Below are 23781 nucleotides of genomic sequence, written 5' to 3'. Positions count from 1 at the left end.
AAATGTATTATTATTATTATTATTATTATTATTACATAATATTTTGTCGATATTAACGTGTTAACTTAATTATTTTTCATGTACAATGAATACCTTTAAAAAGTAATTTTTCTACGTGCTGTCGACTGATGATGACATCACCTGTGCTGAAGAAGTAGGTAACGACCAATCATGGCTCAGTTTACTGACCAAACCCAGAAAACAGGTGAGCCATGATTGGCTGTTACCGACTTCCTCAGCACATGTGATGTCATCATCAGTCGACAGCAAGTCGAAAAATTACTTTTTATAGTACATGAAAAATAATGAAGTTATCAAATTCATTCTGGACAAAATATGAACTTTTCATTGCTGAAAATGGTTCAATGAGTCAAGTGTCCCTTTAAAATTCTATCTATCACCTTTTTGTCTTATCTGCACGCTGATGACATCGCCGGCACACGTGTTTGCGTTGAAAGTTGTTATCACAAAGTACACACGCGCCTTATCTGTGCTGTCGCGGCGTGGGCGGAAGGACAGGAAGTTCAGAGCTCTGCCGCCCGTCCCGGCTCGCTAACCAACTCCGTGTTTGTCTTTGCCGTCCTGAGTCATGTGACACAGGGACTTCCTGTTTCCAGGACGCCGTTTCCCACACGCACGCCTTCTTCCCCGTCTGTGGCTAACCTCGTCCTCTTCCCTCGCGTCTCTCTGCCCACCGGCTGCTCGTCTCAGACGGGGAAGTCCTTTGTCCTCGCACAAAAAGATACACACAACTAATCAGGTTCATGTGTGTCTTTGTAACGTGAGTTTGGACAGGAATCACATGAATGGTGCTGCTTTCGGTTTTTGGGTTTTTTTTTTTGCCTCGGATGTCCCCATTGACCCTGGATCAGCTGCTCTGTTAGTGTGGAAACATGCAAACCATGACAAACTGTGCTTTTGCCAAAGTTAACATGTGAGTAAAGATGAAGACAAAAATATTAACTCAGGGTAAGCGGTAACCAACAGCTACGATGTTTTAAACAAACGTTCCAAGTTCACATTGGGTACTTTTTGGTCATCACTTCTCATACCTTGACTTACAAGCGTCCCAACTTCTTTATTTCGACTTACGAGCCGTCGAGCTGTTGATTTTTGTATGGCTGCTTGATAAAACGAAGCAACAAAGGTAACATAATGCCCTTGCATGTGGGCAAGGAGAGCCACAGTCAAACAAGCAGCCAAAGACGCAACTACAAAATGAGAACACTCACAATGTAGCTGCTGTAGGCCGCAACTCTTGCCCAAATGCTGACACACAGACCACACGGCCAACCTGACTCCAGCTCCTGACGTCACTCACTAAGCCACGCCTCTTAAAGGCACACTAACGCATGAATGTAGTAGGGATGTAACGATAACGGCAATATCGTGATATCGTGATATTAAAACTGCCACAACACATCGTCGTCATCATGTCACAATATTAAAAGCAGCTCATCTGTTAAAGTCGGGTTGATTTCCATTTGTGCAGTTGTTTTTGTGTGTAGTTTAATTTTCACAAGGCATGTTTTGGTCCTTCAATGTTTCAAATCCATGCTAATGGTCAGATAAAGGGGAACGTAATACGTTTGTGAACCGAGTCGATATGTGGAGGAACTCAATGTGTGCTTGCATTAGCATATATTGTATTTATATATTTTTGTATATATTTTCTAATATTTTTCATTGCTGTAATGTACAAAAGCAGAATATTGTGAGTATGAGATTATTTTTTTACAGTATTGTGACCTTTTTTTGTATCGCCAACTTCCCCACGATACCGTGATAAGTATCGTATCGTGACCGTCATATCGTAATAATATCGTATCGTGATGTTTATATATCGTTACATCCCTAGAATGTAGTATTGCAAATGTATAGTAATTACACTTTATACAACTAATTTATTTGTTTACATTATCTTATGTATGTTTTTTTTTTTTAATACAATAAGGTATTTATTTATTTTAAATTGCATTTCACTTCATTACAGGAGAGAAAATGTATTGGATATTTAGGTTGAACAGTTTTGAAAAATGTTATCCCCTTCAATATTACGACTTAATATGGGATTTTTTTTTCATGGTCCTCTACCTATATATTTTTCAACAAACACAAGCAATAAAATAATCTGTATTACAATGAACAATATCAGATTTGTTATAATAATAATAATTATTATTATTATTATTATTGTAAATTGTCCAGTAATCTCAACTAAACTTTATTTATTTACATAGTGTTTTGTTATTTGCATATTGAGCTGTGGAACAAATTTAACTTGTATGTCTAGATACCACCATATTTTTCTTTGGATGTCAAATCATCATCGTTGAATTTGAAGCCATCAATAACATGTCTTGAGATGCGAGCTGGCTTGAATCTGAGCCAAAGTCAACGTCTGCGTTCCCAGGCTAGCAATCAAAAATCAACCAAATATTCCTAAAATGCGGTGGAGGTGAACGTCTTTCAGACGAGCAAGACGCAGCGGTTAAAGAGCGCACAAAAGATGAATGCAAACAGCTTGGCTCCATTCACTGTGTGTAGGACGACAGGGGGGGGCGGCAGGGATCCGGGGGGGGGGGGGGTTTATAAGGGCCCCGCGTTCAAGCTGGAGCCGCTTCACACTTTTATGCTAACACGCACATACACGCTTTGTTCCCAGCCCCATGTTGGACCCTCTCAGTGGGGGCATGCTTGTTACTTTAGAACTAGAGCAGGACCTCTGCGGGTACATTTGGAGGCCATGGGGGCCCGCTTTCCACCAGGAAGTGCCATGCTAATGTCATCAAATGTCGTTGTGGGGCCAAAAGAGGACCCCCGGCTAGCAGAGGGTAGAACCAGGGGTTGTTCCAGATACACCCGTAGTAGGTGAAAATCTGTGCAATATATACAAAAAGCTTAAAATTTAAATGTGCTTAAGCTTATTAATAAAACATTGTAAACATATTTTAATGCAACTTAAAAAACTGCAAGCATAAAATATAGAGAAAATACTGTACCTAGTGTCGTGTCTGCACATTGCTGTATGTGTTGACTTTTACTTCTGTTGTAACAACAACACACATTTGAGTGATGGGATTGTGTTGATGCAGCATGTGAAAGCCGACTCCCCCCTTCCTCCCCTTGTCCTCCACCCTCCCCTCCCTCCCTCCCTCCTTCCTTCCGCAGTTCTTCATCGTGTTTGCACTCACTTGATCCGGAGCGGAAATTCCTCTCCTTTTTTTTTTTTTTTTTTTTTTGTGAATGACAAACTCATTAACAATTCATCAACACAGAGGGGGGCGTGGGGAGGACGAAAGGAGGGCCGGTTCGCGCCTTCCGGCCCCCGTTGCTAGGACGACCGCCACTCGGGCCCGCTGCGATTGGTTGGCGATCGGAATGGCGAGCCGAGGCCACGCCCCCTTCCTCCTCCTCCTCCCCCCTCCGCCGCCATTCAGGAGCTGAGCGCCGCTCTCGGGGCTTCAGTGAGAGAAAAAGGGGACGACGAGGAAACAAGGCCGACGACTCATTCAAGCTTCGGGGCGACAATTGTTGGAGATTCGAACTCCTCGGACTATATTTGGCGTGGGCTCGTTGGGAAAGAACCGGTTCGAATGAGCAAGAGCCAGCTGTGGGATTCATTCACCACCCCGACATAACACGGAGCCCACCCGCCCATTGATTTAACATCTTTTCCCCCCTCGGGATCCGTCTAAATGCTGGACAAGTTCAAGCCCGTGGCCCCCCCGCAGAAGCAGCCGCTCGACTCGGTGGTCATGGCGGTGAGCAAGACGTCGGCGTGGCTCCGCGAGCAGCTGGACGCGCCGCGCCGCGACTGCCTGCTGCTACTCATGGACTGCCGCGGCCAGGAGCCCTACGAGTCGTCGCACGTCCAGGGCGCCATCAGCGTGGCGCTGCCCGGTCTCATGCTGCGCCGACTCCGCAAGGGCAACCTGCCCGTGCGGGCGCTGCTCGCCGACGGGCCCGACCGGGAGCGCTTCGCGCGGCGGTGCAAGAGCGCCACCATCGTGCTGTACGACGAGTACAGCCGCGAGTGGAACGAGAACGTGGACGGAGGCTCCGTGCTGGGGTTGCTGCTGCGCCGCATGAAGGACGAGGGCTACAAGGCCTTCTACCTGGAGGGTGAGTCGGCCCCCCGGCCGGAACCACCGCACTCCCGCTATATTATTGGGGTTTAGTTACCCGGGCATAAGTGACACAATATACAAGTCACAATCTTTTTAATGACCATGATATTTTTAGTCATATTTTTGCTTAATAATCACAATTGCAAGTTGAATGCAGACCCAATCTTTTTATTTTTTTATTTTACATTTCTAAATGTTTGACTAAAATATTATTTTAAAAATATTTTTAGATTATTATTATATTATTTTATTTCTTATTATTTTACTTAACTGCATAACTTTTGTACTTCCTAATTTATTTTTACTTACGCAGTGGATATTTTGCTGTGACCATCAACTCACCACCGAGCATTATTTTGCCGTGAAACGAACAAGAAATTTAGTGTTGCCCCAAGGGCGCTGCTTTATTCCTTCACGTGGGTTCAAATGCAGCTCAGTACCTATTTTATTGTATTTATTTTTATTTACTATGTTTATAATTCCTTGAAGACAGTCGGGAATTGTAAAGGAGCCATTTTGTTTCATGTATTCATTGAAGAATTGAGCAGTTATGGAGTTGTTCAGCATCGATGTAGCTTGTGACGATATCTGCAGACCGGAAACACAAAAGTACTGCACTGACACTGCCCTAATGCCCACAGCTGGTATTAGAAGGCAATTAATTTGGAAGCCAGTTTAACCGTAACACCCCAGCCTACACATAGTGCTAGAATAACTTATTCAGGACAGGCTAAGAATTTCTCGCTCCGGCGATTGACCAATCAAAGCCTTCACAGCAAAATAACCACGACCAAAAAATAGTCATAGCCAGCTAGCAGCGTTTTACGCCAGCATAATCTAATTGTAAATATCGGCAAAATTAATGTGGATGTTGTTAAGGGGTTGGTATTAGGGGTGGGCAACCAAAGGCCTTCGCGTCGTATGTCCCATTGAATTGCCGTACGTGACCCTGTGCTGACATGAATGTTCTGTTTGTAGGCGGCTTCAGCAAGTTCCAGGCCGAGTTCCCCAACCTGTGCGAGACCAACCTGGACGGCTCTTCCGACAGCAGCCCCCCCTCCACGCAGGTGCTGGGCCTGGGCGGCCTGCGCATCAGCTCGGACTCGTCGGACATCGAGTCGGACGTGGACCCGAGCAGCGCCACCGACTTGGACGGCAGCCCGCTGTCCAACCCGCAGCCGTCCTTCCCCGTGGAGATCCTGCCCCACTTGTACCTGGGCTGCGCCAAGGACTCCACCAACCTGGACGTGCTGGAGGAGTACGGCATCAAGTACATCCTCAACGTCACGCCCAACCTGCCCAACCTCTTCGAGAACGCCGGCGAGTTCAAGTACAAGCAGATCCCCATCTCGGATCACTGGAGCCAGAACCTGTCGCAGTTCTTCCCCGAGGCCATCAACTTCATTGGTAAGTTCAACCCCGGACTCCAAATTGATCGCAATTACATTTCTGCCTGCCATGCCAAAGCAGCAGGTGGCGCCACCTCTTCAAATGTTTACTCGTGAATAAAAGTACAAAGCTTGTAGAAAATGCATACAAGCATTTCTAATGTTTTGTTTGAAAAACAACAAAATTACATTTCTTTACATTTTGCTTCTGGAAAACACTAATAACTAGTGCTGTAAAAGCATTAATTAATTAATGAATTAATCACAAAAATTATCGCATTAATCATGTATTAAGGCAGATTAATCGCACTATTAATTTTGGCCACAGATTATCCTTTATCTTGATAGCAAATAAATGTTTGAGTATGACATTCAGAATATTGGGCTCTTCCCCCACCCCAAGTAATTAACTAATTAGAAAAAGAGGAGGATGAGAGTGTGCAGTGGATCAAAAAAATGTTGAAGACGTCCTCATAACATTCAATGTCAAAAGAATTAACACAATAACAGGTGTTTGTCAAATTTGGCAGGCAAAAAATGTTGCAAAAAAAAGCGATTAATCGTGATTAATCAGCTTTAAAAATGTAATTGTTTGACAGCCGTACTAAAATCCTTCTGTGTGGATAAAAAAAAAATAAAAAATAAAAAAAGATGAAAAATCTCCCAAATCCAAAAACACTCAAATGTGACATTTCAATTAAAAAGGCATATTGTATATCCCAAAACAAAAATTTAATGTGCCAAAAAATAAATAAATAAAAATCTTCATGTTTAGTACACGTAAACATATAAATTGAGCCTAATGTAGACTTGACGTTTTTTTTGTTTGTTTTTTTCGGTCTCATGTGATAAAATGGCCGACATTCCAGAGCGGAAGCGTGTTCCCGTTCTTACTTGTTTTGCGTTAGCGTCGCTTATTAGCGCTCGCCTCTCCGTGACAATGGCGCCATTTGGGCTGCGAAAAGCAGCCCGAGTCATGAGGGCGCTGTCAAGGCTCACAGGATGTCAACAGGGCCTGTAAATGGCTCCTTTTGTTCATGTAATGGGGAGGGGAAGGTGGGGGGGGCATGTCCTAGATTACTTTCAATGGCGCTTCCTTCCTGTTCCGCTCAAATTACCGTCCGGTTTGTTGCTCTCGGGTTTCAGCCGGGACCTTTTAGTACTGTTAGTGTGACTCTTTCACAAGAGCGTAACACGACGGCGCCGCTGATCATCTCCGCCGCTCCCGTCAATGCTGATAAAAGGCCAGCACGTCAAAGACACAATGTTCCGGAACGTACACAACCCCGTTCAGCAAAAGGAAATGAGGACAAAACTCCACAGACGAACCATCACGGAAACACGTCAGTCACTCCAGTGGACGGCCAAGCAAAAAAAAAAAAAAAAAAAAAAAAAGTTCCATTCTTCGACATGCATTAGTCTTCATGTTATGAGTCACCGCAGTGGATAGCTTCTTGAAAGCTCTCATCTATATGCAGTCGTGACGTCAGCTTTTGGATAGCTGTCCGCTGTACTGACTGATGACATCAAGACCTAGACCCATATATATATATATATATATATATATATATAAGATATATATATATATAAGATATTTAAAGTACTAGTAACTTGTAACTGATTATGTTATGACTGATTCATATCAAGTGAAAGAGCTTTTGATTGGCTGTCCACCATACTGGCTGAAGACAAAACTAATACATATCAACTAAAACAGCTGAAATTAAAAATGGTCGACTGTAGTGACTAATGACATGAAATTAAACACATGTCCAATAAAACTAGCTAGAAATTGTGTACTGTAGTAACTGATGGCACCAAAACGTAAGCCTAGCCAGTACAATTACTTAAATAAAATCAAAAAATAAAACACTCTATTGTAGTCACTGATGACATCAAAGCTAATGCACATCCAAACTGCTTTTTAAATTCAAATTAGCGTTTTTGATTTTTAAATGAAATTTAGACAAGAAAAAAATAGAATTATCAATGTCCAAAACACAAACACTCCTTCCTGCTGGATTTTCTGATTGGCAGATTTTTTTTTTTTTTTTTTTTTTGCATCATCAGAAGTGAAATCAGCAAATCCACCCGATAAAGAAAGTTTTGCATTTCTTAATATTAAGTTGAAGTAAAACACGCTTCCAAATTTTAAGTTGTCTGCTTCTATGTTAGGTTATCAGTCTGAAAAAAAAAAATGTGATATCAAACATCCCTAGTTCCCACGTTAATGATCCTCCTCCCCCCATGCAGACGAGGCCCGGGGCCAACACCGCGGCGTGCTGGTGCACTGCCTGGCCGGCATCAGCCGCTCGGTGACGGTGACGGTGGCCTACCTGATGCAGAAGCTGCAGCTGTCCATGAACGACGCCTACGACATCGTCAAGACCAAAAAGTCCAACATCTCGCCCAACTTCAACTTCATGGGCCAGCTGCTGGACTTTGAGCGCACGCTGGGCATCAAGAGCCCGTGCGACAACCGGCTGGCCGCCACCACCGCCTCCGCCGTGGTGGCGCCGCCCGGCGGCGGCCAGCCCCTTTACTTCACCACGCCCACCAACCACAACGTCTTCCAGCTGGACCCGCTCGAGTCCACGTGAGCGAAGGTGGCGGCGGATGAGGATGTGAAATATTTTTTGACGAGCTCTTAACGTCACCGAGAGGAGTTTACTTGCCGGTGCGGCTGGACGACACACGGGCAGGCGGTCGCGGCGAAGCCTGGACGCGAGGGCGGCGGCGGTCCCTCCCATGAAGCGTGTTCAAACTGGACCACCATTTTGAGTCGTGGACTCGACGTGACTTTTGCCTTCTGTGAAGACACAAAATGGACGCTCTTGTGTATATAATTGTTGATTATGCCAAAAAAAAAAACAATCATTCAATCAATCAATCAAAAAGGAGGATTTTCTATCTACGTGTAATCTATTATCATTTTCCTCACCAATTCACAATTTTTCACAGTTGAGTGAAATAATCAATTGATCATAATTTTCAAGTGTTTGGGAGTCACTTCTCTGAGCCTTGTCTGCGCCTCCCCCCTAATGAATCAGTCAGGCTGAGGTTGCCTTATTTATTTAGCCTCCTCATGTGATTTTTGGATGGGGGGGGCAGGTGTTTTTGTTTTTTTTCTTCTGGTGAGGGTCCCTGGAGGTTGCGTGGTCTTTGTGACAGATGAGGGGACAAGAATATGAACTTCCTTCCTCTTCCTCCTCCTCCCTCGTATGAATGTAAAGATAAGTTATTAATAAATGCATATTTTGTCTACGAAATCTGCTGTGCCGCGTCTCCTTGACTTCTCGCTGCCGTAAGCAGTCCAGACTGGTTTGTCCAGGTGCAGGTGTTCTTTTTTGTTTTGTTTTGCTTTTTTGGTTGGCTGGCCCTCAGGCACTTCCCATGAGACATCAAAGTATGTGCGCGTTCGCACGCGACTGCACACGCGCCGCGGGTGTCATACAAAGTTTTGAAAGGGATTTCAGGATTCAATTTAATTAATGTGCAAATGAGCACCAATTTTTTTTTTCACCTCGATCACGAAACAAAACTCTTGCTAAGTTGAACACTCAAGTTTCATTTTTTACTTTTTTTTTTTTTTATATATATAATGTAAAATCATTATTAAAATATACATGTTTTATTTTCTGTTCAAATTTAATGTAATTCTAAGTTTGTTTTTATTTCATACATTTTTATGACAGAAAAAAGCTTTCAAATATGCTTTTACATGTTTTGGTAGAACATTTTTAATATTTTAAAAATATATTTTTTATTTAATTTTCATGCATTTTTGATGGCAGAAAACACTTAAGGATGATTTAATTTTTTTATATTTAATATTTTATTCTGCAATTACATATTTAGTTTGATATAAATTTTACAATTTGATGGTACTAATGTTTGAAAAGATTTTATATATATTTTATATATATTTTTATTTTTGCTGTAAATGGTATTCTAAAATTCTATATTAAATCACGTTTTATGTTAAAAAATGCATAAAATAAGTAGAAAGGTAAAAAAAAAAAAAGTGCTGTTCTGTATAAGCAGCTATTTTTTCTGTTTTACTTTGTATTTAAACATTTTCTTAATTTTTCATGGCAAACATACAAAATCATTTTTGATAAGTCATCAGGTTACTGCTTGTGACAACTGGAACAAAATTGGAAAATAACCATGAGCCACATGCTGCTTCACCAAGTCAAGTGACCTCATGGAACAAATCAAAAATGATCATTTCATTTTATGGCTGTGGCAAATTGCCATTTTTGCCGGGCGATGTTGCTGTCCCTTTATTCAATAGGACACGGTGTCGTCGTTTTGGTCAGGCACCTTTGAGGACGGCTACAGAGGGTCCTCGTGAGGAAGAGAAGCGTTGCGATGGTGAGCTATTCATTGCTCCGTGAACAAATAAGTGATGAACAAAGTTGCTCATTGTTACACATTGACATCTTCTTATGTCATAGTGACGCCTTGAAATTTTCCATCCAGCTGCTTTGTGTTTTTTTGTTTTGTTTTTTTAGCCAGTTTTTACGTTCTAGTTACTGTAATGCCCTCGTATGTGGGAAAGGAGAGCTACATCCCATTTATTCAATGCTGGGAGAAGAGTAACACAACGAACACACACTGAGCAGCTGCTTTCGTCCACAGCTTACGCCGAGACACTCGCATGCGCTCTGATCTCACATGCCACTCTACTAGGCCCCGCCTTTTAAAGGCACATGCATGTATATAGAATTACAGATCCAATACGGACAGTATGTTTGCATTTTTATTTTTAGCATGTTCAAATCAGTTTACAAAGTGTTATTTTTTTCTTAAATAGATTTGAGATTATTTCAAGCATGTGGAAGGTGTAAAAATATGACAACAAAAAACAGGTTTTGCAAGTACACATGCTTATTATTGGACTTTGACAACAATACTCACGAATATTTCTGACATGTTTGTGAATGACGGAAACATCCTGCTATTTTTTTTTATTTTATTTTTTTTTACTTTGTTCCTATGCGAGCCTACTTTGGATAATGATTACGCACCAAATGGAAAAAATAGCAACACTGATGGAAAGCAAGAATGAATCATTGTGTGTATGTGGGTGTGCGTGTTCATGAATCATTGTGTGTATTGGGTTAGACAGCCCAATGATTGACTGGTATCCAACGGCTACGCCTTAAAAAGACGCTTGACCGGGTGCCATTGTGCATCTTCATACTGGATTTAATAACAATATGATATCATTATTATTATTATTATTATTATTACTACAACCTTTGATTTGAACAGTGGCGTGCAAAGGGGTGGCTAATGGAGGCAGTTACACCATCTGGGGGTATCAACAGTCCCCCCCCCCCCTTAAAAATGGTGAATCATAAACTGCGACAGTCAAATGTTCCTAAATTAAACTTGGTTAACAGAGCTTACTTTATTTAAACTATATTCGTATGTTAACATTTTTAACTGTTTTAATATATTTTCAAAATTCACAGATTTATGCTCACTTTTAAGTAATGGAAATAGACATTAAAAAAAATGTTAGAATTTAAATAAAAGTTAAAAGAAGTAAATACTAGACTACCCCGTGATTGATTTTTGCCGTGCAAGTATGTGACGGCGATATTTTGCGGCTAAATGAGTGGGGCGTGATTGACAGGCAAGGGTGGGTATGCGGGGAACGCGCCCGGAGGGCACGGCGCTTCCTGTCGGCAGCCTCTGCCGGTGTCGGACGTCGCGGGCCAGCGACGCTAATTTTAGATTGGCATGCCAGAACGCTCCATGCGGCCCTTCAACGCCAATCGCACATTCCGGTCCTGCTCAAACATTTTCCAACAAGTGCCACCAAGAAAAAAAAAATAAGAATCCTTGACTCTACAAATATCGCCATCAAGGCTAGCATTACAATAAAGTGGCACAGTAGGCGGCCTTGGTGTTCGACACACTTGAGTCAAAGGTTTACTCTGAAAAAGTATTTTTTTTTATATCGTAAGGTGCTGTAACATTATGCACAGTTTGAATGTTAACTCTGTGCTATAATATGGGGGGAAATGTATGATTCAATTAAACTATCATAAACAAATAATTATTTTTAAAGGCACTCAGAAATATGCACTATATAAATACAGGATGTATACGCGTGTACTCCTTCTCAATCTACACCTCTGGGCTTCTGTTAATGTGTGGTGATTTTTTTCGTACACATATTATTCTTTTTTTTAACATATAAGTAATACAGTTTGGATAAATTTTTTTTAACATGTAGTAGGTATATTATCTAAATTTTTTTCAATTTGTTGTTTGTACAAAATCCTCTTTATTTTGTATATTTAGACATTTTTTATGTATAATTATTATCATTATACTAATCATCTGATTATTTAACATTAAACATTATTTAACAAAATTAAATTTAGTTAGAACGATACAGTATATATTTGATATTGTTTATTTTGATGCTGAGGGCCACCCCGCCCCATATTGACAGCAGCTGGCTTCCGTCCCCTTTTTTTTACAACCCCCCCACCTGTCTCATGTCAGCGTCACCCCCCTCCTCGTCCACGCCAGCAATTTCCTGTTGCCCTCGCAGATCGTGTTACACGTTCCAAAAGCACACACACGCCCACATGGAAATGCACATTCTCCCTCTCGCATGCCAGCCACGCTATCATCATCATCATCATCATCATCATCATCACCGGCAGGCCTTGTAAACCCAGCGCTGCTGCTTTCTCTCTAACACACGCGCGGATTATTAATCCCACTCAGGGAACAGGCTGTGACCCAAAATCTAATCGGAAGCAACAGATGGCTCACGAAACGACAACAAACATCCAACGTTGGTTGCGTGTGCGTGCGCGTGTTTATGTCCCACCTTTATTAAAGCTGTACTTTCATATCAACGTCGAAAGAAATTTTAGTCCTTGGTAGGCTACTTGTCGTTCCGGAATTGATAGATGAACAGAAACTAACAGATATTTGTCGCACTCCACTATGTCCACATCAGAACTTTTTGTGCACAGTTGGCAGTGGAAAAGAAGAAGACTTCCTAATATCAAAAATCACTTCTTTGGTTTTAGAAAACTCAAGAGAGGACTCGTCAGACCACATTACAAAGTCATCGAAAGCAGGCCCGTTGGAAGAAGACGAACACTAACCGAGTCATCAAAGTTCAATCTGGCATGTGTCTTCTGCCCCCCATGATGCCTGAATCAAAGTCATAAGAGTTCACAAAAACTAACTCAATACCGAAAAGAAAAATTGAAAAATAGTTTTCATGAACAAAAGCTTCACTTTCACTTCAAGATCAAGGAACTTTTAGTGCTTGGTACTTGTCATTCCAGAACTAACAGACATTTGTGGCTCTCCGCCATGTCAACATCAGCACTTTTTTTGGAACAGTTGGTGGAGGAAAAAACAGATGACATCCTAAAATCAACGATCATGTCTTTGGTTTTCGACATGTTCAGCTCAAGAGATAACTCGTCAGACCACGCTAAAAAAAAACAAAAACAATAATAGTGTCATCAAAAGCCAATCTGGCATGTGTCTTCTGGCCCTCAAGATGCTTGAATCCAAGTAACTTTAGTTCATGAAAACGAAACAACTCAAACTGAAATTGAAACATTTACATTAATGAAATACATTGAAATCAACGTTGTTTTTGAAAAAACAAAAACTCTATAGCAAAAATGTCCTTCATTTTCGTCTTTGTCAATTAATTTTATACATGAGCTTTCAGGGTTTATTTGAAATATTTTGTTTTATCATACAGAAGGAAGGTAGAAGAGTAGTTTACTTGAATACAGCAGTACAATACAGTCATACCGACATAAAGAAGATTTTCACAACTATGTGACTCAGTAAGATGCAGAAAGATGAGATTTTTGCAAATAATAAAGATATAGCTGAGAGTATTATCATACTACATCGTTAGCGTTCAAATGTTCCTCGCGTCGAGTTTTATTACTACTACAAAACCGATGCTACTTTTGTGAGCCCGTCTATGGTGCTTTGTTTTGTGTTTGTGTTAGCATTAAGCTATCAGACGTTCATGTTGTTTTCGAATCCACAATATGTAATTATTATTTTTTATTGTCTAAACTAAACAGCTTGAATCCTCATTTTAACATCATATCGCTAGCTTACAGACTTTCTCAACTTTCTCACAATGTCACGCCACCTCAGAAGTTCTGGGAAGGAATGTATGCGGTGGGAGGACAGGAGTATGTACATAGCGGCTTCACTTGGCTCCCAAACCAGCACCAACCGCACGATCCGTCTTTGATCGTCTTGCAGAAAAAAGTTGGAAAGCAAAAAGTTGACACCTGGTTCTCGACTTTTTTTTTTTGCGAGACTATCAAAGGCTAACTTCTGGCAGACAAAGCCAAGCGAGTGTACATGATAGAGGAATCACCCGACTGTCAAACCTTCGCCAACCACATGCTTCCCGAAAGAGTTGGGAACCGGGCAACATCTCAGTGTGAAAGAGGATATATTTCTAGTAGTAGTAAATCGCCACAACAACACTGATTACAAAACAAAGCACCATTTTTTCCCACCACAAGAACCATTGATAGTTCTTTTGAAGTTCATGAGGCGTTACTAAATGTGTGTCCTTATTTTGTGCGTCTGAAAGCTGTCGTACATCATGACACGGCTGCAAATCAATCCGTTATGCTGCTGATTCTGGCGTGCCCACTTTGACCACCAGGAGGCAGTATAATACTAGCGTCATACAGACAAAAACAAAGAAGAAGAGGACGTATACTACTCAACAAGTTGCTATAATAATATTATTAATTTTTCCTCGTAGATAAAGTGTGAGTAATGTTGTATTATTTGTTTAGGGGTCACGCTAGTGTTTGTGTTCAGACAACTATCGATGCTAACCGCTATCTTTCAATGTCGTTTAACAGTGTTAGCTTTGAGCTAGTCTAAGGCAAATCTGTGGTTGTTTTAAATATACATGTAATTCTGTTTGTTTGCTGTTTAGTTTGACTGTGAACCTCAACCGGGAGTGTCATTAAACATCTTGAAGCCTCTTTTTTTTGGAAGAATCTGCTAAACTGCTGATGACTGTCAAGTAAGTTGAATTGAATTTGTCGCGCTCGTGTCCCCTGGTACCGCTGTACACTGTAAAAACCCATAAAACGCTTATTTACCAATATCGCGTAGGAAGACTTTCGTACATTTGCTGGCTGACGTTTGGCCAGGCACTTTCATCAGGGATATTTGACGTTCGTGTAGGGATACGTTGCGATTGCGAACATCTTTCCCAGCGAGCGTTGCCGGTCCATCCGTAACCTGTCGGCTCTCTCGCGAGTCACGATGCAGACTTATGAAAGCTTTCCGTCCCAAAAAAAACTATCTTTGGCACCACTTCAGCCTTTGAGTCATCCGAACTCTGCTGCCCACGCCGTTAACACTACAGGGCTCTCCAACACAACACAACACTACATGACTACATGAATACATGAATACATGGATGGATGGAGAGAGAGCGAGAGATGTGTCCATCGAAAAAGGTAAAAGTGCCCTGAATCATGTGTGCTGTCTTCATGCAGCCCACAGAGTGTAAAAATAGACACACAGAATGCAGCCTTGGGAGAAAAAATAGGAAAGAACTAAAACCAAGTCAAAAATGAGAGAAAGGAGGGAGCAAAGGACACAGATGAAGCTTGTCAGTTCAATCATTGATTGAGTGTCCCTTCCTCGCTCACTCGAACTCATTAGATCTGCACAAAACACGTTTTGATGGAAGAATGGACAAATTAATCAATCACTAGCTGGATGAATGGATGGATGGATGGGTCGATAAATGAATACATGTGATGGATGGATGGATGGATGGATGGATGGATGGATGGATGGATGGATGGGCAGATTGATGGATGAACAGTTGGATGAACGTTTAATCAATAGATGTTGAAGATGAATAAATGAGTGAATTGATTCATGGATGGATGGATGGATGGATGGATGGATGGATGGATGGATGGGCAGACAGATGGATGAACAGTTGGATGAATGAATGGATGAATGATTAATCAATAGATGTTGAAAATGAATGAATGAGCAAATTGATGGATGGATGGATGGATGGATGGATGGATGAATGGATGGGCAGACTGATGGATGAACAGTTGGATGAATGAATGGATTAATGTTTAATCAATAGATATTGAAGATGAAAGAATGAGTGAAATAATGGATGGATGGATGGATGGATGGATGGATGGATGGATGAATGAATGGATGGGCAGACTGATGGATGAACAGTTGGATGAATGAATGGATTAATGTTTAATCAATAGATGTTGAAGTTGAAAGAATGAGTGAATTGATGGATGGATGGCTGGATGGCTGGATGGATGGATGGATGGATGGATGGAAGAATTAATAAATGTGATTGATATATCAGATATGTGGCAGAATGGGACAATTTATGAATAAATGAATAGATGGGAAATGATTAATGGTTGGACGAATGAGTGATTTGATGGACAGATGTTTTGATGGATGGATTCACAGGTGGCTGGGGTGAATAGGTCGAGTGATGGATGAAATTATGGATGAATACATAAATGCTTGTTTAATCAATAGATTGATAACGAGGATGAATGAAGGAGTGAATTGATGGATGGATAAATGGAGGACTGAATAAATGTGATTTGTGGATAGATGCTCAATGGTTGGTTGATAAAATTGATGGATGAATTGGTAGACGCATGAGTGAAATAGAAGGTGGATGGGTGAATAAGTAGGTGGACGGAAAAGAATGGGAAATTTATCGATGAATGAACATATGATTAATGCTTGAATGAATGGGTCATGATTGAAGGCATGGTTAATTGGATGATAATGGATGAATATATGGATTCATAAATATTGACGTTACATGGATGGATGAATTGGTAGATGCCTGATGGATGAATGGATTAACAGATGGATGGGTGTCTAGTAGCTGGGTTAACAAAGGGATGAATGAATAGGAAGACGCATGATGATGATGGACAGATAGGCCAATTAATGAATGGATGTATAAATAGGCCGATAAATGGGATGCATTTGAGTGGATGGTGGATGGATGAACAAATGTTTTTACAGGAAAACATGTAAGTCAAACACATTATAATTAATGCTAAAGCTAAAGCCAATATAATAAATATTAATAAGTCATAAGATAAAGTCCACTGTACTTATTTATCGCATCCAAATGTCACAAGCATGTTTTTCAAACTTTATGACTGTCATTGAGTACAAATATGTTATCGGTGCCTTTTCTTCACTATTACATAATAAGCCGGTGAGACATTTATCAATGAGTTGTGAACGCTGAGGAAAACGTCCAATAAAAGTTTACTAAAGAGCAAAGTACAAGAGTAGAAAAAAAAAGTATAAAAGCAGCTAAATGATATTTCCGAAATGGAAGCGCTATGGAACTGCAGAAGGAAAGCAGCCACTTCATCATGAAGGTAAGCGCTTGTGTCCACAATTAGCCATGTAAAATACTTATATACATCTAATGTATGATGCATTTCTGTGTTCATTAAATCTATATAATACTTTACAGTATTTCTTTTCACTTGATTTTACTTTACTTGTTACGCCCTATCTAAAAAGGCGTATTTTAATTTATGTGTGCTTATACCATAGATAAAATGCTATATTTTCAATATTTTGAAAAAAATATTTGTGTGTGTGCGCGTGACACGGTATGTATATTTGCGTTGCATCACTTGCTGTTCTGTGTGCCTTGGAAGTGTGGTACAAATGCAGATCAGAAATGACAGTACAGTCGTGGGCTTGGTGTGTGTGTGCGTGTGGGCCTGCAGGCCGCACGCTCATAAAGACGATAAAGGGTCATCAAGTGGGTTATTAAACTAATTCTTGGTTTAGGGAAGAGGATGTACTGTAAGACACATGAAGGTTGAAAACGTTTTTGAGGGGTTAAAGTACATCATTTATGTCACATGGACTTTTTGTCATGAAAAAAAAAAAGTATCTGTGAAATAAATATGCCTTTAATCTTGTAAAATATTATCTTTTTATAAAATAACTTGCTTGCTGTGAACTAAATAAATAACATATGATTAATGCTTGAATGAATGGGTCATGATTGAAGGCATGGTTAATTGGATGATAATGGATGAATATATGGATTCATAAATATTGACGTTACATGGATGGATGAATTGGTAGATGCCTGATGGATGAATGGATTAACAGATGGATGGGTGTCTAGTAGCTGGGTTAACAAAGGGATGAATGAATAGGAAGACGCATGATGATGATGGACAGATAGGCCAATTAATGAATGGATGTATAAATAGGCCGATAAATGGGATGCATTTGAGTGGATGGTGGATGGATGAACAAATGTTTTTACAGGAAAACATGCAAGTCAAACACATAATGAATGCTAAAGCTAAAGCCAATATAATAAATATTAATAACTCATAAGATAAAGTCCACTGTACTTATTTATCGCATCCAAATGTCACAAGCATGTTTTTCAAACTTTATGACTGTCATTGAGTACAAATATGTTATCGGTGCCTTTTCTTCACTATTACATAATAAGCCGGTGAGACATTTATCAATGAGTTGTGAACGCTGAGGAAAACGTCCAATAAAAGTTTACTAAAGAGCAAAGTACAAGAGTAGAAAAAAAAAGTATAAAAGCAGCTAAATGATATTTCCGAAATGGAAGCGCTATGGAACTGCAGAAGGAAAGCAGCCACTTCATCATGAAGGTAAGCGCTTGCGTCCACAATTAGCCATGTAAAATACTTATATACATCTCATGTATGATGCATTTCTGTGTTCATTAAATTTATATAATACTTCATTTACAGTATTTCTTTTTACTTGATTTTACTTTACTTGTTACGCCCTATCTAAAAAGGCGTATTTTAATTTATGTGTGCTTATACCATAGATAAAATGCTATATTTTCAATATTTTGAAAAAAATATTTGTGTGTGTGCGTGTGACACGGTATGTATATTTGCGTTGCATCACTTGCTGTTCTGTGTGCCTTGGAAGTGTGGTACAAATGCAGATCAGAAATGACAGTACAGTCGTGGGCTTGGTGTGTGTGTGCGTGTGGGCCTGCAGGCCGCACGCTCATAAAGACGATAAAGGGTCATCAAGTGGGTTATTAAACTAATTCTTGGTTTAGGGAAGAGGATGTACTGTAAGACACATGAAGGTTGAAAACGTTTTTGAGGGGTTAAAGTACATCATTTATGTCACATGGACTTTTTGTCATGAAAAAAAAAAAAGTATCTTTGTGAAATAAATATGCCTTTAATCTTGTAAAATATTATCTTTTTATAAAATAACTTGCTTGCTGTGAACTAAATAAATACCAAACAAATACTACTTCGTGTAAATGGCACAGGACATTCTTTCTGTGCAAACATGAAAATATATTTAGAGGGTGGGTATTATGCAGTATCCAGTATGCCATTATTTGAAGGGCGAGTTGAACTTGTAGTTTTGGTCTCAGCTGGAGTTGAAATTGCTGTCGTACATAAAAGAAAAACAAATCAGACTTCCTGTCCCTACAAAAGTGAACAAAAGATAAGGAAAAACAAAAGTGTATAAACTCCAACCCTTGCACACCCCAAAGTTGACATTGTTGACCCCGGTCAAGCTTTATTGAGTCCACCTCTGACCCGCGACGCCCCGACCCGACCGCCCACCCCAGCGCCCCGTTCAGAGCCGGCTTTCAAGTGGAACACTTGGAGGAATTCCCGGCAGACTTTTGGTGCCGTAAAAATTCCTGAGGATCTTGGCAAACAGAGCTGACCTCATCCACGCAGGAAGTTCAGAAGGTCCCCATTGATGGCGGGGGGTTGCAGGGGGCTTTTCACACACACACACACACACACCTGATAAGCAAGCAGATTACAGCCAAGCTCAACTTTGACCCTTTTACACTCTGCCAGGACAACACAGCTGCTCATAGCCGACAGATATACAGTAGCAACTCTACCCAACGCTGACTCAACATCACAAATACCAACAGGACGTTTTCCACACTTGACTGCAGTCACATAAAAAAGGTAGATATTTTTCCTTTAATTAAAAAAAAAAAGTCTACTTGTTTATTCAAGAAAATTCACGTTGTGTAACCAAAGTCACATTTGTTTAGGTTATATTGTCAAGAATTTATTTGTCTGGGAATTACATTTTGTACCCAAGAAAAAATACTGACCTTAAAGAATGAAGTCACATTTTTTGCAGCAAAAAAAGTTTTTCAAAAAAATGTTTTGAGATAAGAGTACCTGCAATTGGCTGGCAATCAGTTGAGGGTGTACCCCGCCTACTACCCGAAGCCAGCTGAGATAGGCTCCAGCATCCGCGCGACCCTAGTGAGAAGCAAGCGGTTCAGAAAATGGATCGATGGATAAGAGTACGATTTTTTTCAAAGTGAAGAGACTTTACTTTTTAAGAGACCAATATTCAGTTTAAAAAAGTCAATGTTTTTTTAAAAAAAAAAGTTTTTTGTGGACATGTTTTTTTGAGAATAAGGTGGTAATTATTATAAAACTCAAGATTTTTTTTTAAATCATTCTATAAAACATTTTCTGAGGAAAGGAGTATTTCAAGAGCTAAATATTAATCTTCTAGTAAAATGTTTCATGAAAAAGTTGGATGCAAATTTTTTTAAAGAAAAAAAAAAAAGGAAAAAAAAGCTTCAATTCTTCATGAAGTGCTATTATTCCAAAAAGTGCTAATTTGTAGAAAAAAAAATTAAAGAAGAAAAAAAGTTGTTTTGTTTTGTTTTTTTCTTTCCGGGAAAACAATATTTTAACATAATCATAAAACAAATGCACCATAAGGAGAAAAAATGTCAAAAAACAAAAACAAAAAACAACCGCTTCATGGAGAAAATAATAAGAAAAAAATATATATAAATCCACGTGTATTAAAATGTTTTAGACATTTTCACTATGGTATTTTATTTTTTGAAACGTGTACACTCCGATTTCAAAGTACCACAGTCATAAAAAAAGCTCCTCATAACATTAAAGGAAAAAGCTTTTCTTTTTAAGCGAAAATATCGTTTTTTTTCTTCCCATTAATCGACCTTTTCTCCAAAATAAAGTTTTTCTACAAAAATGTTTATATGTTGCATTTTTTGTGCAAAAAAAAACAAAAGACATGCATCAATAGGCTTGTTGCTTGAATGTGTTTTATGCTTCTCAATAAATGGCTGAAAATTGCATCTGTATCACTGCCTGAGGCTCTCCCACATGTGAGGGCATTACAGTAAGTAATTTTCTGCAATGTCAAACGCATGATTCATCCACTTGCTTGTCATGTGAGGACTGTCTGGATGACGATGTCATCATCATCATCATCATCTTCATGCCTTATTTAAGAAGATGAAGATGGCGGGACTTCGCGGGGCCTACTCATAGTTATTACGTGAAGGGGAGGTACTCAGAACAATGAGTGAGAGGGTTGTGGGAGTGTGTATATTCTTTATCCTCTGCAATAATGACTACAATTACTTTAAATTACCGTGTAATTTACATCATCTGAGTGACACTCTTCTTCGTTTGGAATGGATTCAACTCATAAATCAAGTTACCTGTGTACTGTACGTATCCTCGACTTATGCTAAATGCTAAAGCGCAGTGCACCATCCACCATCCTCATCCTCAAGATGAAGGAATCCTGGTGTAGCATCACGGGGAAGGGTGCGTGAGGTAGGGGGTTGCATTTGTCTCCAAATCCCCCCTCCTCCCCTCCCCTCCACCACGTCCTTCACTTGACCTCCCCCCCATCCGTTCCTCCTCCTTCCTCCTTACGTAACACAGCGACTGCAGCTATGAATGAACGCGTGACTCAATGAAGGCCTTAAAATGATGAATGAGTCCCACCCCCTCCCCCCCTGCTTCCTCTTCATCCCTCCTCTTCATCTTCCTCAGATTAAACTGTAATCCTGCAGGATGATGTCGTTGCTGCATGGACGTGGAGGAGGGGCGGGGGGTAAAAAAAATGATGATGTCATGCTTTCTGGGCTCATTCACGGGGATGGAAAAGGAAGAAGGAGGAGGCACAAATCTCATATGCCTTTTTCCATTCAGAAAAAAAAGAATATGGCCCACTTGTATGAGAGTTAAGATATACTTTAAATATAATTTGCACAATCCATAAAAATCACTGCCTTATTTTTTAAGTAGCTAGCTTCCTTTTCTAACACTTACATGACGATAATAATAATAATAATAATAATAATAATAATAATAATAATAATAATATGCCCTGCGATATTGGCTGGCAACGAGTCCAGCGTGTCCCCCGCCTACTGCCCAAACCCAGCTGAGATAGGCTCCAGCGCCCCCCGCGACCATTGTGAGGAATAAGCGGTCAAGAAAATGGATGGATAGATAATAATAATAATAAATTAAATTCCTTCAATCCATCCGTGTAATGCCTGCTTACTGCTTTGACACGCAGCAAACCATACTAATGCCATTCTGATTTAGGTTGCACTACCACCTGGTGGACATTAGCGGCAATTACAAGTACAAGTAGAGAGATTTGCTGACATTTTCTTGCATGATAGTCCGCGTTTTGTTTGACTGCTGAAATATATTCGCCCCAAACTGGTTGAACTGTTGAATTGTTTGACTTTTTAGGCATCACACAGTAAACTGCATTCCCAGTTCTATTTCCTGTTCTTTGATAATCACTTGGGATGAATTCTGAGCGTATTTCTTATGTCATATGACTATGGTTTGAATTTCAAGTTTTGTTTGACTTTTTGAAACATACAAAAATATATATAATAAAGGTACTACAATTTTTATTTTATTATTATTATTATTATTTAACTTTTGGGGTATCACAATAAACCCACCATTTTCTGTACTATGGTTATCCCCATTGCTGCGCTGTCTTACATTTTTTGCTGAAATCTAAGTTGTTGTTTTTTTTAACTTTTGAATTTACTCTTTCAAAAAATTCAAATTCAAAATTGCAGTTGCCACAATTAGTTCTTATTCCCTATTCGATAGTTGTCATCAACATCACAGAGCTGAATCCTCACAAGTTTTGCTAATGTGTGATGATGATGGCTTGAAGTCTAAGTTTGTTTGACTTTTGAAACATATACAGTCACCTTAAATTTGGATGAAATCCAAACTCCTGACTTTTGGGCCATCACAGTAACTTCCACCTCCTGTTCTTGGGTAACCGTCACAATTGTCTCATATTCTACTTATGAGGAATTAAAATCTAAATAAATAAATACATTAAAAAATCAAAAACTATTACTTTTGGAGCCGGTCAATAAAATAATTTTCCTTTTCTTTGGTTTTCATCACCCTCATATGATTTAATGAGGTCCCTTGTACAGATTTTTTAGTTTTGTTTGACTTCTGAGGGGTTGAACTCCAAATTGTTTTGACTTTCGCAGTTAAGTTCAAACTTCCATCTCCCTTTATTCTCGCTCTTTCATCTTCACCCACACCAGGCTGAAATTTTCCTGTATTTGATAACAGCTGGCTAATTTTCCATGTATTTGCTGACATGACAGCTAGTTAAAGGGCGGCACAGTGGGATGAGTGGTTAGCACGTCCGCCTCCCGGTGCTGAGGACGCAAGATCGAGTCCAGGCTTCGGCCTTCCTGGGTGAAGTTTCGCATGTTCTCCCCGTGCCTGTGTGGGTCTTCTCCGGGTACTCCGGTCTCGTCCCACATTCCAAAGACATGCATGGCAGGTTAATTGGTTGCTCCGAATTGTCCCTAGGTGTGCTTGTGAGTGTGGATGGTTGTTCGTCTCTGTGTGCCCTGCGATTGGCTGGCAACCAGTTCAGGGTGTACCCCGCCTAATGGTTTCTCCACAAACCATTTAAGTTTTGTTCAACTTTTCGGAATTGGATTGTGTTAGCCAGCTGGGTGTTCACATTGTTTGTCCTCCTCGTGACAGCTTGTAAGTGACTCGGTCTGCTTTATTTCTGCTCCTTCATGCTAAAGTTAAGAATAACTTTATTGTCCAAGCATGTCACGGACCACATGCGCAAATACGCCTCGTCTGTCCCTTGTTGTGGATTGTCACACATTTGTCTTCACTGGTTATCAAAAGTGATGACGGTAATGTCACAGTGGATAAGACATGAACGGTGATGTCAAAGCATACCACACACCCTGTGATCACACCAGAAAAAAGCAGGAATAATCAAAACATTACGTCAACCATAGTAATAACATCCATCCATCCATTTTCTTAACCGCTTTCTCCTTACAAGGG

At 40.1% G+C, this 23781-nt stretch overlaps 1 protein-coding gene across 1 annotated transcript; it reads left to right on the top strand.

Annotated features, from left to right (window-relative positions):
- The first annotated feature begins 3341 nt into the window (after positions 1–3341).
- dusp6 (dual specificity phosphatase 6) lies at positions 3342–8787 on the top strand. Its single transcript, XM_077517236.1, has 3 exons — positions 3342–4125; positions 5109–5537; positions 7772–8787. The coding sequence occupies exons 1-3, from the start codon at positions 3699–3701 to the stop codon at positions 8116–8118; spliced, it is 1203 nt and encodes a 400-aa protein (XP_077373362.1). The 5' UTR covers positions 3342–3698; the 3' UTR covers positions 8119–8787.
- Positions 8788–23781: the final 14994 nt, after the last annotated feature.

This window comes from Festucalex cinctus, chromosome 3 (assembly GCF_051991245.1).
Source record: "Festucalex cinctus isolate MCC-2025b chromosome 3, RoL_Fcin_1.0, whole genome shotgun sequence".
NCBI lineage: Eukaryota > Metazoa > Chordata > Actinopteri > Syngnathiformes > Syngnathidae > Festucalex > Festucalex cinctus.
The sequence above is the reverse complement of the archived record's forward strand: the minus strand, read 5'-3'. Positions and strand labels throughout refer to the sequence as shown.

Bases quoted from the DNA above. Each gene is read 5' to 3' on its own strand.
- dusp6 (XM_077517236.1), top strand. From the start codon at position 3,699: ATGCTGGACAAGTTCAAGCCCGTGGCCCCCCCGCAGAAGCAGCCGCTC. The intron at 4,126-5,108 runs GTGAGTCGGCCC...TTCTGTTTGTAG, and splicing joins CAAGGCCTTCTACCTGGAGG to GCGGCTTCAGCAAGTTCCAG. The intron at 5,538-7,771 runs GTAAGTTCAACC...CCCCCCATGCAG, and splicing joins CGAGGCCATCAACTTCATTG to ACGAGGCCCGGGGCCAACAC.